Raw genomic sequence first — 14,611 nt, 5'->3', positions numbered from 1 at the left:
CTTGGCATCAATCTGGAGCCTTGAGATCACGACGGAAGACCAAGGGGTTGGGGTCAGGTAGGTGGCACCCCCTCCTCCTCTGTGTCTTACTGCCCCTCTTCTGGGGCACAACTCCTTGACAGAGCTAAGGACCTCAGCCCTGGACAGACTTGGAGAGGAACAGAGAGGGCAGAGGGAGTAAGAGGTGCGTGTTATCAGAAAGGCCCCGGGCGGGATGGTTGTGCTTCAGGTGACACCTCCGGGCTGGGAGAAGGTTTTCCTCCCTGAGATGCTGCCGGCCCCAAGAAGGAACTTAAGGAAAGAGTTGCAGGGAGTGGGGGGTGGGCCATGAGACTGCATGCGAAAGAGAGTCACCCAAGCAGTGGGACTGCCTTCCCAAATGTTCCTTCTCTCCTACATGCTGTGCGGAGTCGAGGAGTGAACCAGACTTGGGGCCTGGTCTTGCCTCTACCATCTGCTTGCTGTGACCATGGGGGTGCCCTTTTACCTCTAGGCCCCTGGCTCCCTCAGCTGCAGAATGGGAACCCCTCCTGCTGAGCTCAGAGGACTAGTGGAAGAACCAAATCAAACTGGAGGCACTCAGCACAGAGTTCATCACTGGCCAGAAACTGCTCTTGTAATTGACATTGTTATTCTGCGGAAGGTAAGTTGGGAGCAATGCCTCATTTTGCCACCGAGTCCCCGTGGTGTCTCCAAGCTCTCTTGAGGTATTAGTTTCTATGGAAAAAGCAAATAGCTAACGTTTACCCCTCTGGAGACATGGACTAAAGGATCTGACTTAGAGGCCAAGAACAACATGAAAGAGGCAGAAGTCTGTCTGCTGGTCTTCTCCTGGCGACCAGGGCCCACGCTGTCATTCTCCCTGGGAGAACTCGCTTACATAAGACGCTCTTGGGCAGGGGAGAAGAAGGGTTCTCGCTGACACACAGATTGTGAGGGTTGGTGCCAACCCATCTCAGCACGTCATACTGTCCATCTCTCACCATTGCGAGCACAATGCAGTGTGGTGATTTTTTTCCAGCAGCAACTGACACAGATGATCGCCATTTTAAACTGCCTGCTCATCTAGCTATTGGGTCAAGGACGGCTACTTCTCTTTCCAGGATGAACCGAGAACTCCCCTGCTGCCATTCACCCCTGGTCTCTTTCCCGGATGCAATAGGCAGGAAGGTTTCCAGAGAGAGCTTGGATACTGGAGGGCAAGGCTTTGCTTTCCTACTGAGCACAGCTCTTTGCTGTTCTCTCCATAAGCAGAATGCACCAGTCTGGGGTGGAGGAGTCGGCTAGCTAGCGAGAATGTCTGAACTCTGTAACAAACTCTGGTCTAAGGGCTGTACCAAAGGCCATCTTAGAGGGAATGGGAGGCCCCCAACATTACATGCTGCCTGCAGCCTGGCCTGGGAGATATTTATTTCCCTATCTGCCACTTGGGGGGCACACTTTGGGAACTAAAAGAAAATAAATCGTGGCCTCTAAAAGGCATGTGGACAAAGGCTGTACCTCCCCTAGCTTCCACCTAGCCCTGGAGATAGGCTGCCACCTGGGTTTTGTCTCTCCTGAAATTGTGCACCCCCCGCCATGCTTTTATTGTGCGTGTGTGTGTTTTATTTTAAATCCATAAGGTAATTGGTTTTCTGCAGGACTAACTGAATTTCCCCAATTTAATTTGCAGAGATGCTCCCGAGGAGCCATTACAGTGCTTGCTGTCCTCTAGATTGGATTACCGGCCTCTCTGGGGCTGCTGTGCTCTGAGTCGGGAGGTGGGGCCCAGTCCCGTAACCTGATTACCTGAGCAGCGGAACTTCTTGCTCTTGATCTGGCCGATGCGCTTGTTGGCCAGCCGGCGTGGGCTGCTGCAGCGGGCCCCGCTCGTCTCGATGGGGTTGTCCTGCAGGTAGTCGGCCAGCCACTTCAAGTGGCAGTCACACACAAATGGGTTTTGAGCTAAGTGGCTGCGAGAAGGAGGAGAATTGATCAGGAGTGACCTGTGGTGCCACGCTGCACCACCACCTTGCCTGGCGCTTGGGTCCCTCCTCCTCAGGCAGGGTGCAGGGGTGGGGGGAGGGTGGAGCTGAGGTCAGAGAAGGTCACAGCTGCAGCTGGCAGCCGGCCGGGGGATGGGGGGGCCGTCTCCCTGCTCTCCTGACTTGGGGCAGGACCCACCATTGATCTCGACCCTGACCCACACCGGTTCTGATGGGCCAAGCAAGCGGCAGGCTCAGGGTCTGTGCTTACAGCAGCCCAGACTTGATTTCTCCAAGCCCGGTAATGCCAGGCACGTAAGCAGTAGGCGTGCCGACTGGCCACGGTGGGTGTCCCATATACAGCAGTGGGCATTGCTGCTCTCCTCTTTGTCACCAGGCCAGCACCGCGGGTCTGGCTTCCCCAGGCTCACGGGAAAACTCTTCACAGCGCCAACACGGGGGTGCTCAGCACGCGGTCGTTGTTCAACATACAGCGGCTCTTCCTAACTCTTTATTGGCACCCGCCTCTGGCTACAGGGGCAGTTAAGTGCCAGGTGACTTAGAAGGCGTCCAGAAGCCCCAGGTTCATGGTCGGGCCTGGGCTGGGCGGAGATCTGTTCTCAGCTGTCGTGTATCTAATGGAGTTACTTATGAACATCTGCAGTACTCGGGAGTGAGGAAATGCTCCCTGAAGACGGGAGGTGAAAAATTCTGAGTGCCCGTATCAGAGGTTTTTGGTTTTGCAGGCTGGTGGGGATGTGGGTGGGCAGGACTGGGTTATCAGCAGAGACGGAGCCAGCTCAGACTACACTGGCAACAGTGGTTAACAGAGCAGGTGAGCTGCAACTCCGCCTGTTCAAATTCTAGCTGGGCAACCTTGAGTAAGTTACTTAACCTCTCTGTGCCCTGGTTTCCTCACAGAGAAATGAGGGCTTATAACAGCACCTACCTCACAGGATTGCTGTGAGGCCTAAAGGTCTGAATATAGGGGAAGTCCTCAGCGAGGTGTGGAGCAGCGCAGGAGGTGTTCAATAGAGGTGAGCTAGAACTACTGTTATTAGTCCATCCTCACTGCAGGCTCTAGACCTCCTCCTGGACATGCTCACTTTGCCTTCCTTTGGGGTGTTCTCTGTGTCTGGGTGTTTGGGGTCACTTGCTGTCTGGGCACGTGCTGCCACTTGAGGGGGCGTACTCACAGGGTCTGGATGGCCTGCAGAGGGGCAAAGAGTCCCTTGCTGATGGTCTGCAGCTTGTTGTCATACAGGGAGAGCAGGTTGAGGTTCTGCAGGTCCTGAAACGTGTTCACTCGCAGGCAGTTGATCTTGTTGGCATTGAGGAGGCTGCAAGCAGGAGAGAGGCCAGTGACTCACTAATCCTGCTAGTGCCCTGCGGAGCAAGGGCTACGCCTGCAGGGGACAGGCTGCAGAGCCCCGCGCTCTTCTTGCAGCCATGGCTCCTGCTGCTGAGGGTGTGTGTGTGTGTGTGTGTGTGGCTCTTGCGTCCCTGTGGCCTCTGAAACTCTACACATGTCTGGGCACTTGTACGCCCAGGTAGCATGGGCCCTGTGCCACACGCTGAGATCACCTGGAGCCCTCCCTGTGCCCGTGCCCTCCGGGGAAGCCTGGAAATGCACCGCCATGCTTTACTTTCTGCTTCAGAATGCAGAACTTCCCAGAATTGCAAAAAAATCATTGGGCACAATTGTGCTAATGCTTGTGTTGATTGACTAAGGGCAATTTTGACTCCGAAAACTCCTTAGAGTTCTTTTGAACCACGGGTCCCATTAGGTTACAGGCCATGCGATCTCCCAGAAAATTCACCCATGGGTAAGCACGTGTGCACCCACAGGTGCATTCTCTGGCGTGCACGCGTGCGCGCACACACGCACGCGTGCACGTGCATGGATGGAACCTCATGTGACCTGACCTCTCCCCCTTTCCCTCTCACCCATGTATCCCCACTCACGACACTTCTGTTCCTCAGACACCCCCATAAGTGTTTTGGCCCAGGTCCTTTGAGCACGTTCTTTACCCCCTTTCACCAGGTGGTTCCTTCCCCTCCTCTGTCACCTCTTCAGAAAGGCCTGCCTCGATCCCCTCATCTACACCAAGGCCCCCAGACCCCCCACTACTGTCTCCCATAGCCCCGGTTTCTTGTCTTCGTAGCACTTCTCTCAATTTGTGATTCCAGAATGTTCGTTGCTGTTCATCATTTGCCTCCCACCTATGATGACCGTAAGCTCTGATGGTATAAATTACGTCTCTTTTATTCCCTTTCTTCTTAGTGCTCAGCACGAGCATTTACTAAGGAATATACCCAGCCCCATACAGAGCTCCAGAGGACCACACTCCTGTGAGGTGGCACCCATCTGCCCTGGTTTTAGATCCTCAGACCCCTCCCTCCACTAAAAAAAACAAAAAACAAAACAAAACAAAACAACCAAAAACCAAAAAACCCCAGCACCAAAGGAAGTTGCCTTTCCAGGAAAACTCTGGTCCAGCACAGGGGATGCCAGGAGGGTTATAGGAGAGTTCTCCAGAATGGGGCTGGCAAGTCAAGCAAATCTGAGTCCTAAGAATTTCCTTTATGATGCTAGACCGACAGGTTGTGCCCTCTTAACTAGTGTAAAATCAGTTCCCCTTTTTAATTAAAGGGGGGGGTGGGGAGAACTAAACTAACCAGTAAAAATGTTAACTTTTTAAAAATTTCTATTTTCAAGGCTGGCTCAGAGCTTCTCCCGCAGGGGGATGGCCCAGGAGACTCGTCATGGGCTGGCTTGCCTCTGGAGGCTCTGACGCCAGGGTCCGGGGGGACTCGAGTTGGTGCTGGTGCGGCTGCCCCCAGGGGCTCTGTCATCTGTGCCACCTCTCCCTTGCTGCAGCCTGTGTGTAGTCAGGCAGCTGTGGCAGTGACAAGTGGAAGAAGTGCCTGTTTAATCTGGCTAATAATGGGCAGGGCCCCAAGGGCTCACACAGATGTCCTCCTGGAGGAAAGCTCCCACTGCTAGAATACTTGGCTTGTTTTCCAAAGTGCTTTCCTGGCACCGCCATCGTTCCCACAGTAACCTGCGCAGGTGGGCAGGGCCAGCTTCCCACGTTTAGGTGAGAACACGGAGGCTGAGAGTGTGATGGCTTGGTCAAGGTCACACGTGTTTCCAGGGAGCGTGCTGGAGGTAGTCACAAGAACTGAGGTCTCTGGAAGGTGCACTTTCTTCTTTATGAATGCCTTATACACCCCGCCCATCTGTCTATCCCCTCTGTGGCATTCCCCAAAGAGTTTCCTGGGCTTTGTCTATTACATTTCAGTCGAGGTCACTCTCCAAGGAGGACACTGTGGGGAAAAGCTGAAAGGACCCAGCGGGACCAAGCACCCACAGGGCGGGAATGGACCCGTCACATATGTGTGTTTGGTTTGCTTGTTTACAAAGAAAAATAAAGTACATGGCGAATGATTTGTTCCAAACCCTGATCTTCAGGGCCTTCTAAGGGCAGCACTTTGCTAGGAAACACTGAACAGTTCAGGAAAGAGACCCAGTCAGAGGTCTGATGGCCTGAGAATAGAATCCTCCCTACAAGATATTGCAACATCCCAAATGCAAATCTATTCACCCTCCCAGGGTTATAAATCAGGAAATCTCTCTCGCGCTCATACATACACCGGATTTCTATTTCTTCTCGGAAAAAAAAAATTCAGAAGTTCTAGCAATGCTGCATCGACTGGAGGCGGCTACGCAGTGGGTGTCCCCTTTAGATAGGACCTATGCTCCCTTTTGCCACAGTCCTGTTTAATCACCCATCTCTCCTGAGTGCGCACTCATTTTTGAGACCCTAGCGCAGATTAACAAGGCCAGTTGCCGCTCTGGAGAACGCTGGACACTGGGCAAAGAGGAGGCCCACAGGGAGAGAGCCGTGGTGACTCCGACCTGCCTTGAAAGGGCATCTGAACTGCCTGCTACTCTGGCAGCCCTCCTCACTCACGGAAACTACTGAGGCTTCCGGTTCTGATCCAGATGCTGTCTTGTCCCTACCGCTTCTAGATGTCTTAGCATGGGACGTTATCGCAAAACAAGCCAGGCTGGCGGAATTACTAGGCAGAGACAGCATGAGGCGCAGCGGAAACGCAGAAGGGCATAGTCTCCTGGTCACTCATTCCCTCCCAGGATGCTTGGCCCCCTAAGGCAAGACATGTAGGTGCAGGGAGAGATAAAATTAAGCTGCTTATCCAGATTCAGACGCCGAGGACAGCCTCGCTGATCCCTAGCACCAGCAAGATCTAACAGCCTGTCCTGTCCTCTCGCCTTTGGGAGGAAGGTTGGCGGCTACTCAACCCCATCTGCCTTTCACGGAAGGACCTCCGAGCTCCTGGTACATGGACAAGAGTTGGAGGGGAATTAAAAAAACACACTGTGATAGAGCAAACAGAGAGGAAGCAGCTATTTAGAATGGGGCTCAGCACTTCCCTAAGAAGTCCTGAAGACAGGCCTCCTCCGTATTTCACTGGAGGGACTGATTCTCCCTCTTTCTCTTTCAAAGCTGCCCCACCTGCCCTGCCCCATGTCATCCTCCCCCTCTGAGGAGCAGCCGTGTGGCTGCTGTGTGAAGTGATACTAATAATGCAGTGTCATCTCCAGAGACCACAGCTCTGCGCGGCCCCGGGCCCAGCATTTTCTGAACCACTTTCCATGCAGCATTTTATTTCACCGGCAGAGCGGCGCTAAGATTGTCCTCATTTTGCCGGTGAGGAGACTGAGGGTCAGAGTGGTGACGGATTTGACCAAGGTCCTCCAGTGATAAGAGAAGGGCCAGCCTGACTTCAGACCTCAACTCTTTCCAACACATAAAATCCGTACTCTCTTTTCGGTGCCCAATGGGGGGCGTTCCTCGTCTCTGGGAGTGGCTATTTCTGCTAGCTTTGAAGTGCACCTGGGCATGGAATGCACCTGGTGGACAGAGGTCTGGTTGGGCCTGGAAGACTGCTTGCCTCTTGGTTGTGTAGAGGTATCAGGAATCCTGCCAACTCTAAGCAAGGACACGGCACCAAGCTGTGAGAGATTGGGATGCTCACCAAACTGCCATTGGCACAAAGTGGAAGGTTCTTCACTGAGGGGCTCACACAGGTACAAAGCAGGGTTTCCACCTTCAGTGATCATTGACCACATGCTGATTTGGGAGCTGGTATGCATGGCTCCCCTGAATTCTCACTCCACCCTGGGCAGATCAGGGGACAGTGATGAAGCAGGGACAACAGCATCCTTCATGCAAAATGAGATGCTCCAGCTTGTCTCATTCAAGAGGCTGCCCAGTATTCAAACTCACATCTTTGACATCCTAACTACATCCCAGCTTGGTCTGCTGGATCCAGGAACTCAAGGGCTGGGGGCATACTGTGCTCATAAATATTTCCCCAAAAGCATATCCAACCATCTTTTGGGGCCACCTCCTCCCAGGCCTACCTGCTCCCAGACCCACCTCCCAAATGCCTCAGAAGTCTTACAAGCAAAAGAAGAGAGGGGCTGAGATGGTCAGGCCAGATGAACAGCAGGGCCACATGACCTAACAGGTAACAAGCATGATGTATGGCCAGGTACCCACCAAGCCCCTTACAAACACTAACTCATTAATCTCCCCACAGCCCTGCAGGATGAGTGCCATCTCCGTATGACAGATGACACCACTGGGACAGAGAAGGCTTAAGTACCAGTGACCAGACTTGCACAGATGGTAGGTTGAGAAGTGGATCTAAGCTATCTAAGCCCAAAGATTTTGCTCCCACCTATGATGCCACCCTGATGCCCACTAAGGGACCTGGGGAGTCACCTGATGCTTATGGGAGGAGGTAGCAGTGTGTTCTCTGTAGCCACTCCCACAAACTTAGTGATGATTCTACAATAAAACAAAACAAAAAGAGCCATCCTCCCTTCAGAGGAGATTAAGGAGAGTGGCGCATCCGGGAGTGGGAGTGCATGGACATCACCTTCTAAATTTGTTTCCGAGTGTGAGCCCTACGAGGCACTCTGCCACCGCCCTTCTCGGAGCACGTTTGGCTTCCACATATGTTCCGTGTCAAGAGGTATTAGCACTCAGCCCACTGACCAACCAACATGACGATGCTGCTAAAAGATAATCCTTTCCAGAGCTGTTGCCTTCAGAAAAGGCAAGGCAGGAAACATGCCACCGAGAACCACAGAGCTGGAGTGCACGCGTGTGTGCGTGCGTGCGTGTGTGTGTTGGGTGTGTGTGTGTGTGTGTGAAATACCCTGAGTCTGCGCTCAGGAGGGCCCTCGTGACTCGAGTCCTTCTGCTAGGGTACCCGGCCTGGCCTCATCATAGAAGTCCCAGCTGCTCTCAACGCAGGGGGCAGCCGGCAGCTTCATCCCTTCCAGGTCCGGGTAACCCAAGGAGAAGAACCATGGGAGGGAGATGAGGTCCGCCCTGATCGCTGAAGAGGACCCACCACACCCAGTTCTCCTAAAGAGGCCAGTGGGACAGAAGGCCACTGAGACCCCATTTTTAGCTACTGTCCTTGCCCACATCTCCTCAGTGAAGAGCCCCATGGAGCTCACAGGCCTTTGCTGCAAGGTTTGGAAAACACAAACATCTGGAGTCGGGTTTAATGATAAATTGCATTAAAATCACCTTGGCAACTCTGGCAGTTCTCGTGTTGATTCAGTGGCCCAGAGCTCACATTCTGGGTGGTATTTATAGTCCTCACACCTGCCCACGGGTCTCTGGAAGACAGCAGTTACGTTACCCCTCCTATCTCGGTGGTGTTTGTCGGGAAATGCCACAAGCATGTTCCAGACTCCACAGTGCAAGGTTTTCTCAGAAAACTGGTGCCAAGAAAGAGTACAGCGACCCCCTTCCTGGAAATAAGCGAAGCCCTTGCAGGAAAGACCACGGGACAGGAAGATGGCCCAGGCTCCTGCCACGGGGGTGGGGGGAGGGGGGCTTTGTGGAGCCTCCTTTTCCCAACGCAAGGCTGGGGAGTCCGTTTCTGTTTCGTAAACACTCAGATGCAGATACACGGGAGGAGAAGGATGGTACCAACAACTTTCTATGGCTCCTCCTTCCAAGAGTTCTCTCCCTGAAAGTACTAACCACCATTACACAGTGGCATAAACTATTAGGGAGGACACCAATTTAGGGAGATATTTTGGACCCCTGATTAAGCTGTAGGGTATAGTCAAACGTCCCTCATTAATCTCTTCCTCTTTCTTTTTTTAATTTCTCTAGAATTAACCTTCTATCATCCTGAATTTCTTTATCCACTAATTGTAATAAGGACTACTATCTCGCCTTAGAACAAATATAATGCTCTCACCCTTACCATATGATGTGGGGGATTTACTTTGACCTTCAGGAGTCTACTGCAGCCAGACCTGAAGAGGAGCCTGGTGGTGCCTGGTGGACTCTAACCCTGCCCAGTCTTGCTCTGGGCCATGTCAGGTTAAACGCTTATGTGAAGAAGCAGAAGGAGCACCGCCCCCCCCCCCGCCCCCACCACCAGGCCCAACTAAGGACAACGGGGACTTCCCTTTTCTCCTGATAATGGCTGCATCCCTGGTCACCAGCTGTGGGTTGTCCTCGTGATTCCTGATGCAAGGGAAGCTGCAAATGTAGCAATGCCATCAGGTGCCCTGAGAAACAGGACCTCCTTGGAGTCCACAGATACAGGAGGACTGTAGGAACAGGGTGCAAGCAGAGGGAAGCGGAGACTCTGACGGACCAGACAGGAAAGCCAACACCTGCTCTCAGGAGGTCAAAGGCCTCACCTAGTGGGACCGGGCTTGCTCCTCTCCCTTAACAGCTACGAGGGCGGTCATTCACCTCTTGCCTCCTGCTTGTTAATCTGTCCCTTAAGAGGGGTGAGTCATTCACTCAATGACCAAGCACGGGATAACCCCAGACTTTAAGTCTCCCTGAAGGCCTTCCTTGGGAAGCCCCAGGCACACAAGAAAGAGAGGAAGTCCTCTCTCAAGAGTGCATCACAAAACAGGTTTGCTTCTGCTGCGGGGGAGAGTTCTCAATCATCTCGCCTCGACGCAGTCTTTAAAGACAAGCAGCTCCTTCATGCCCTCTCACAGGGGTTAGCGGGATGCCAAGGAACCAGAGGAAGTCCCAGGGAGACGGCAGCCCGTGACTGATACTGAGGCATAGCCAAAGGAACTGGAGATAGTTCAGCAGCACCTCCTCCTCGGCATGAGCCGGTGAGGAATGTTCCATGGACCTCCAAACTAGCTCTGCAGATCTGCCTGGGACCAGGGCGAAGCAGAAGTCTCTGGCATGGACTCCAGAATTAGATTGCCACTTCCATGCTGAGTGACAGTGGCCATGCTACTTAACCCTTCAGTGCCTCAGTCTCCTCATCTGTAAAATGGGCCTTTCAACAATACCTTCCTCTTAGCATCCTTGTAAGGATTAGAGAAGCATATGAGCATATCAGATTGCTTTAGCATGGGCTCTGGAGCATATTAAGTAGTCAGTAAATGTTAGCGGCTACTATTAGCAGCAGTAATATTACTTGTGAAACAGCTGCTGAGGGAAAGTGAGCTACAGGAGTGAAGTTTTGCTTACTGCCCTATAATTGGCATGTTGCTTGGCAAACTCCAAGATTCTCAAAGGGTCTTGTCTGCCTTCCAAGAAAATCAAACAACAAGTGCCTGGGTTGTCTTAACTTATTCCAGCCCAAAGACAGTCTGGTTTGGTTTAAGACCTCCTGGGGCCGGCTTAACATCGATCACGGCCAGCATTTACAAGCAAGCTTCTGCCTCAAATGACCGCCCGCCCCACTCAGGTGACTTTCCTGGGCATGCCGTGCAATCAGTGAGCACAAAGATGAAAGCTTTTTCTTTCCTGGGGGAGCTGAAACAGCACAACTTGCAGCTGCCCATCCGAAGAGAAAGTGATGGTTCTAGAGACATGCTGATGGCTTTTCTTGCTTTGGGAGAGGTTGACCTCTGAGCTAAACAGGAGGGATCTAGGGGCACTTGGCTGGCTGATGTCCCAGGAACCCAGGAGCCTGGGCGGGCAGGGGAATGGACAGGAACAGGAGCACCCTAAGCACTGACTCGAAGTTTCTGGTGAGGAGGGGGACGGGTGGAGCACGGGAGAAGAGAACAGGTCACCTCTCTGGTCGTCCAGCTGCACCCATCCCTGGAGCTGGGAGCATGTGCACAGTGGCATATCCTGTCCTAACCGTGGATTCTGAGATGTCTTCATGTGGGATATTTCAGTTCTCAGTGGTTTAGGAGGATGTCTCTAAACATATTTCTGGTCCAAATGGGCACTGGACTTGCTCCCCAGCAGTCTATTTCAAGGAGCGAAGCTGACAGACCACCACACGCTCCCCAAAGATAAATAAGGGCTGTTACTAATAACCAACGAATGTGTGTTTACACACTGAGTGTCTGCAGGAACTGAACCTGTTTGGGATTAATTACAGGGAGACATACTAGTTATTTTGAAACATTTGAAGACTTTGGAGAATAGCCTTTTCTGAGTTTACCAGAAGCCATTACTGAGATTTAGTATAAGAAAGAACTTTCTAACCTTCTCAGTACACAGTGATGACTTACTGCAAACACCCTCAGTAAGAATAGATCGAATTTGTCATAGAGGGCATGGGAGGGGTTTCTGCACCAACCGGGTAGGAGACTGTGCTTGGAGCCCCGAAGTTCCTTTAACCTCTCAGATTCTGGGACTTAAACTAAAGGAGGTGACTCTTTCGAGGCTGACACTAGAGGACTGGGCGTCGGGTTTAGGGGGTCCCTCCCAGGACTGTTGAAGCTTTTTCCACGTAGACCCATTTGTGGCAGCCTCTGAGAAACTCTGAAGCCTGAGATATTCTACTTCTAGTGTTGGCCATCTGCTGGAACAAACCTATCAAGAAAATGACCCAGGAGGATGACCCCAGGGACTGGGCAAATTTGGTGGGATGGCTGAAAAATGTGGAGAAATGGGACACGGGAGGGCAGGCAGGACAACTCAATGTACCCACTTCGCTACGGGCAGCTTCATGACAAGAAAGGAAATAGCCACGCTCACTTCACGTGGCAGAGATAGCTTGGCTTTGTGCCGCACCAGTAATTGGAGAAACGGAGAGAGAAAAATAAACACAAACCTCTTGCAAAAAGCCTTCAAGTCAAAGGAGAGGAAATTACCCAGACTACCAGGGTATTCTAATCAGAGCTTTCTTATCAGAGTGTCTCCAGTCTAACAAGGAGTAATCCAATCTACAGTGGGCTGGACGCTAAATTAGATCTAATCAGGACATGCTTTCCAACTGCTCAGCAGCAGGTCAAAGCCCAATGCTGGGCTGTGGTTGCTGCTGCTTTCTGGAAAGTGAGCCTGCCTAAGTTGTGTCAACTCTTGGTCCCGTGTGAGGGGGGATGCTTTGTCTTTATTCCCAGCAACTCCATTCCATCTGCTAAAATTTTTTCATGAGGTTGAACTAGAGCTGCCTTCCCTGCCCGTGCAAAGTCCTGTGAGTTCTATTAATATCGTCACTGCTGTCAGCCTGGGAGACATGTCCTTTTTTTAAAAAAACATGCACACCGCCCCCCCCAACCCCGCCCGCTGAACCCATGCATGTATGGATCTTTGCAACATGCCATGCCCTGTGCTAGGCACTTTGATGCATGCTAGATTTCTCCTTAATGTATGCAAGGGCATTTTCCCGTCCACACCAGACACGCAGATTGTAAAGGGATATTGACCCCAGCCCAGTGGAACACAACACCCCCAAATCTACCTCAAGGCCCATGCTGTTGTTACGCTTCCTTCCAGGGATTAATAGCTACAGTTAGTTGCCTTCTGGTGGTGGTTATAACTTACAGTTTCTTTGCTACAAGCAAAGAACACCGTCTGTGAAACACCCAACTCCCTGCAGAGCCCTGGTGTGTCATTGTAACAAACAGCCTGAAGGGCTCACCTGAGGGCTGGGACCCTTGAAACCAATATGGCTACACAGAGACTCTCAGAGTGAGACAGACCTAGAGACAAAGCTGAGGGGAGACACAGAGAAAAAGACACGGAATCTTCTTTCTCTTGCTTTCAGCTTCACTGAAACAAACCTGACTACTGCTTGTGGATGGACATGCTGCCTGGAAAGCCGCTGGGCATGACACACCTGACGGCACTGTCCTAGGTGCATGCCTGAGGCTTACAGGACACGGGAAGGGTAGGGGAATAGAGATGTGGAAAGGGAAGGGCTGACGAAGAGTCTCACTTGCTCTTCCTTGAAGAATCCTTGGGCGTCACCCTGAGAAAGCATTGCCCACCTTCCTCTCTGTTCTTGCACCTGGCCTCCCTCCCAGACGGAGACCCAGCTTGGCTCCCTGGTCTGCAAACTCCTACTGCAGCTTTGCTTAACTGCACATGGGGAGGAGGGGGGGTGGTGGCCCTTCCTCACTGCCTGGGACTTGGAGATAGTTTTACAAAGACACACGGACACACTTGTTCACTCATCTGCACTCCAGATGCACACCTCTACTGAAAGGGCTGAACGCCTTCTCCAGTCTCCACACAGGCTTCGCTGTGTGACGGAGGACAAGTCATTTACCTCTCTGAGACCTGGTCTTCACTGCTCCCAGGATACTCAAGATCAACTCCTCATACTCACAGGAATTGTGATGGTCACCGGGCGGGCAAGGATGTGTACGCGCACACGGATACTCCCGTTCCCAGAGCACAGGCACATAGATGCCACGGCTACCTAATCGCAAACCAGAGATAACTCGCCCCCATCATAAAATCTTAAAATACAATGTTCTTCTCCTTGCATTTCCATATCAGAGTTCAATTATCCTCTTCAAACATTTAAGCTCAAATGACCAGAATGAAATAAATGCAAATAAATAATCCCAGAGCTTAAAATTCGAGGCAACAAATCTTCCTTTAAATTAAATAAACACACCCCCCCTCAGCCACATCTTACCCAGATAGAGTCATACTGGTGACTGATTATGCGCTTCTGTATAATTATTTCACCAACCCACCCCCACCCTTCTTCAAGGTCACATGCCTGCCAGCAGCTCTGTTTCAGCTTTCTCGCAGCCTGGTGTGCCAATGTTTGAGTTTCCTACATTCCCAACACACTCCTGCAAGGTGCTTCCCCTTGTAGGATTCAACTCAGGCTTAATTCCTAGCCCCCAGATCTACGGTCAGTGACTCATGCCCAGGCCGGGCTCCTGAGCTGTAGCGTTTAGATTTGTTCACATTGACCTTGGCCTCCCTCTGCCAACTCCCTGGCTTTCTTTCCACCAAAAAGAGGTGATGGAGGTGTGGGGTAGACAGCTCAGAATTTTTTTTTTCCTTTTGGTGTGTGTAAAACCAAAAGAACTGTACAGAGCGTGGCTCAAAGTTTGCAGGGCAGAACCTACAAAGAGTCCCCGAGACATACACAGTGACAAGGGGCCTACTCACAGCAGCTGTAGGGACACCAGCCCATCAAATAGTCCCTTGGCAAGCTCGGTGATCTTGTTCCCATAGAGCACCCTGCGAAAGAGCAGAGAAGAGAGTGGTCACTGTGGAGGCCAGGCCCCTGGAACCCACTCGCGTAGAGGCTGTCGCCTCGGCCAGCTTCAGTGCGTGGGTGGGTGGGGTTTCTCAGACCATCTCCTTCCCTGGCTGGCCTCACCCCTCCTCCTC

The 14,611-nt window shown here is 52.0% G+C and overlaps 1 protein-coding gene across 2 annotated transcripts in view; it reads right to left on the bottom strand.

The window, feature by feature from the left end:
* SLIT3 (slit guidance ligand 3) overlaps positions 1–14,611 on the bottom strand; it is a 592,929-nt gene that overhangs the window by 84,575 nt on the left and 493,743 nt on the right. For both annotated transcript variants that reach the window (XM_025867066.2, XM_073890157.1), the window contains 3 exons: positions 14,387–14,458; positions 3,161–3,304; positions 1,789–1,952 (listed from right to left, as the gene is read on the bottom strand). In XM_025867066.2, coding sequence (XP_025722851.1) covers positions 1,789–1,952; positions 3,161–3,304; positions 14,387–14,458 — 380 coding nt within the window. The remainder of the gene's footprint in view (positions 1–1,788; positions 1,953–3,160; positions 3,305–14,386; positions 14,459–14,611) is intronic.

The sequence above is a fragment of the Callorhinus ursinus genome, unplaced genomic scaffold, assembly GCF_003265705.2.
Source record: "Callorhinus ursinus isolate GAN/ISIS: 27379988/994484 unplaced genomic scaffold, GSC_fseal_2.0 scaffold3, whole genome shotgun sequence".
NCBI lineage: Eukaryota > Metazoa > Chordata > Mammalia > Carnivora > Otariidae > Callorhinus > Callorhinus ursinus.
Note: the sequence above shows the minus strand (reverse complement) of the source record. Positions and strands in the feature narration are given on the sequence as shown.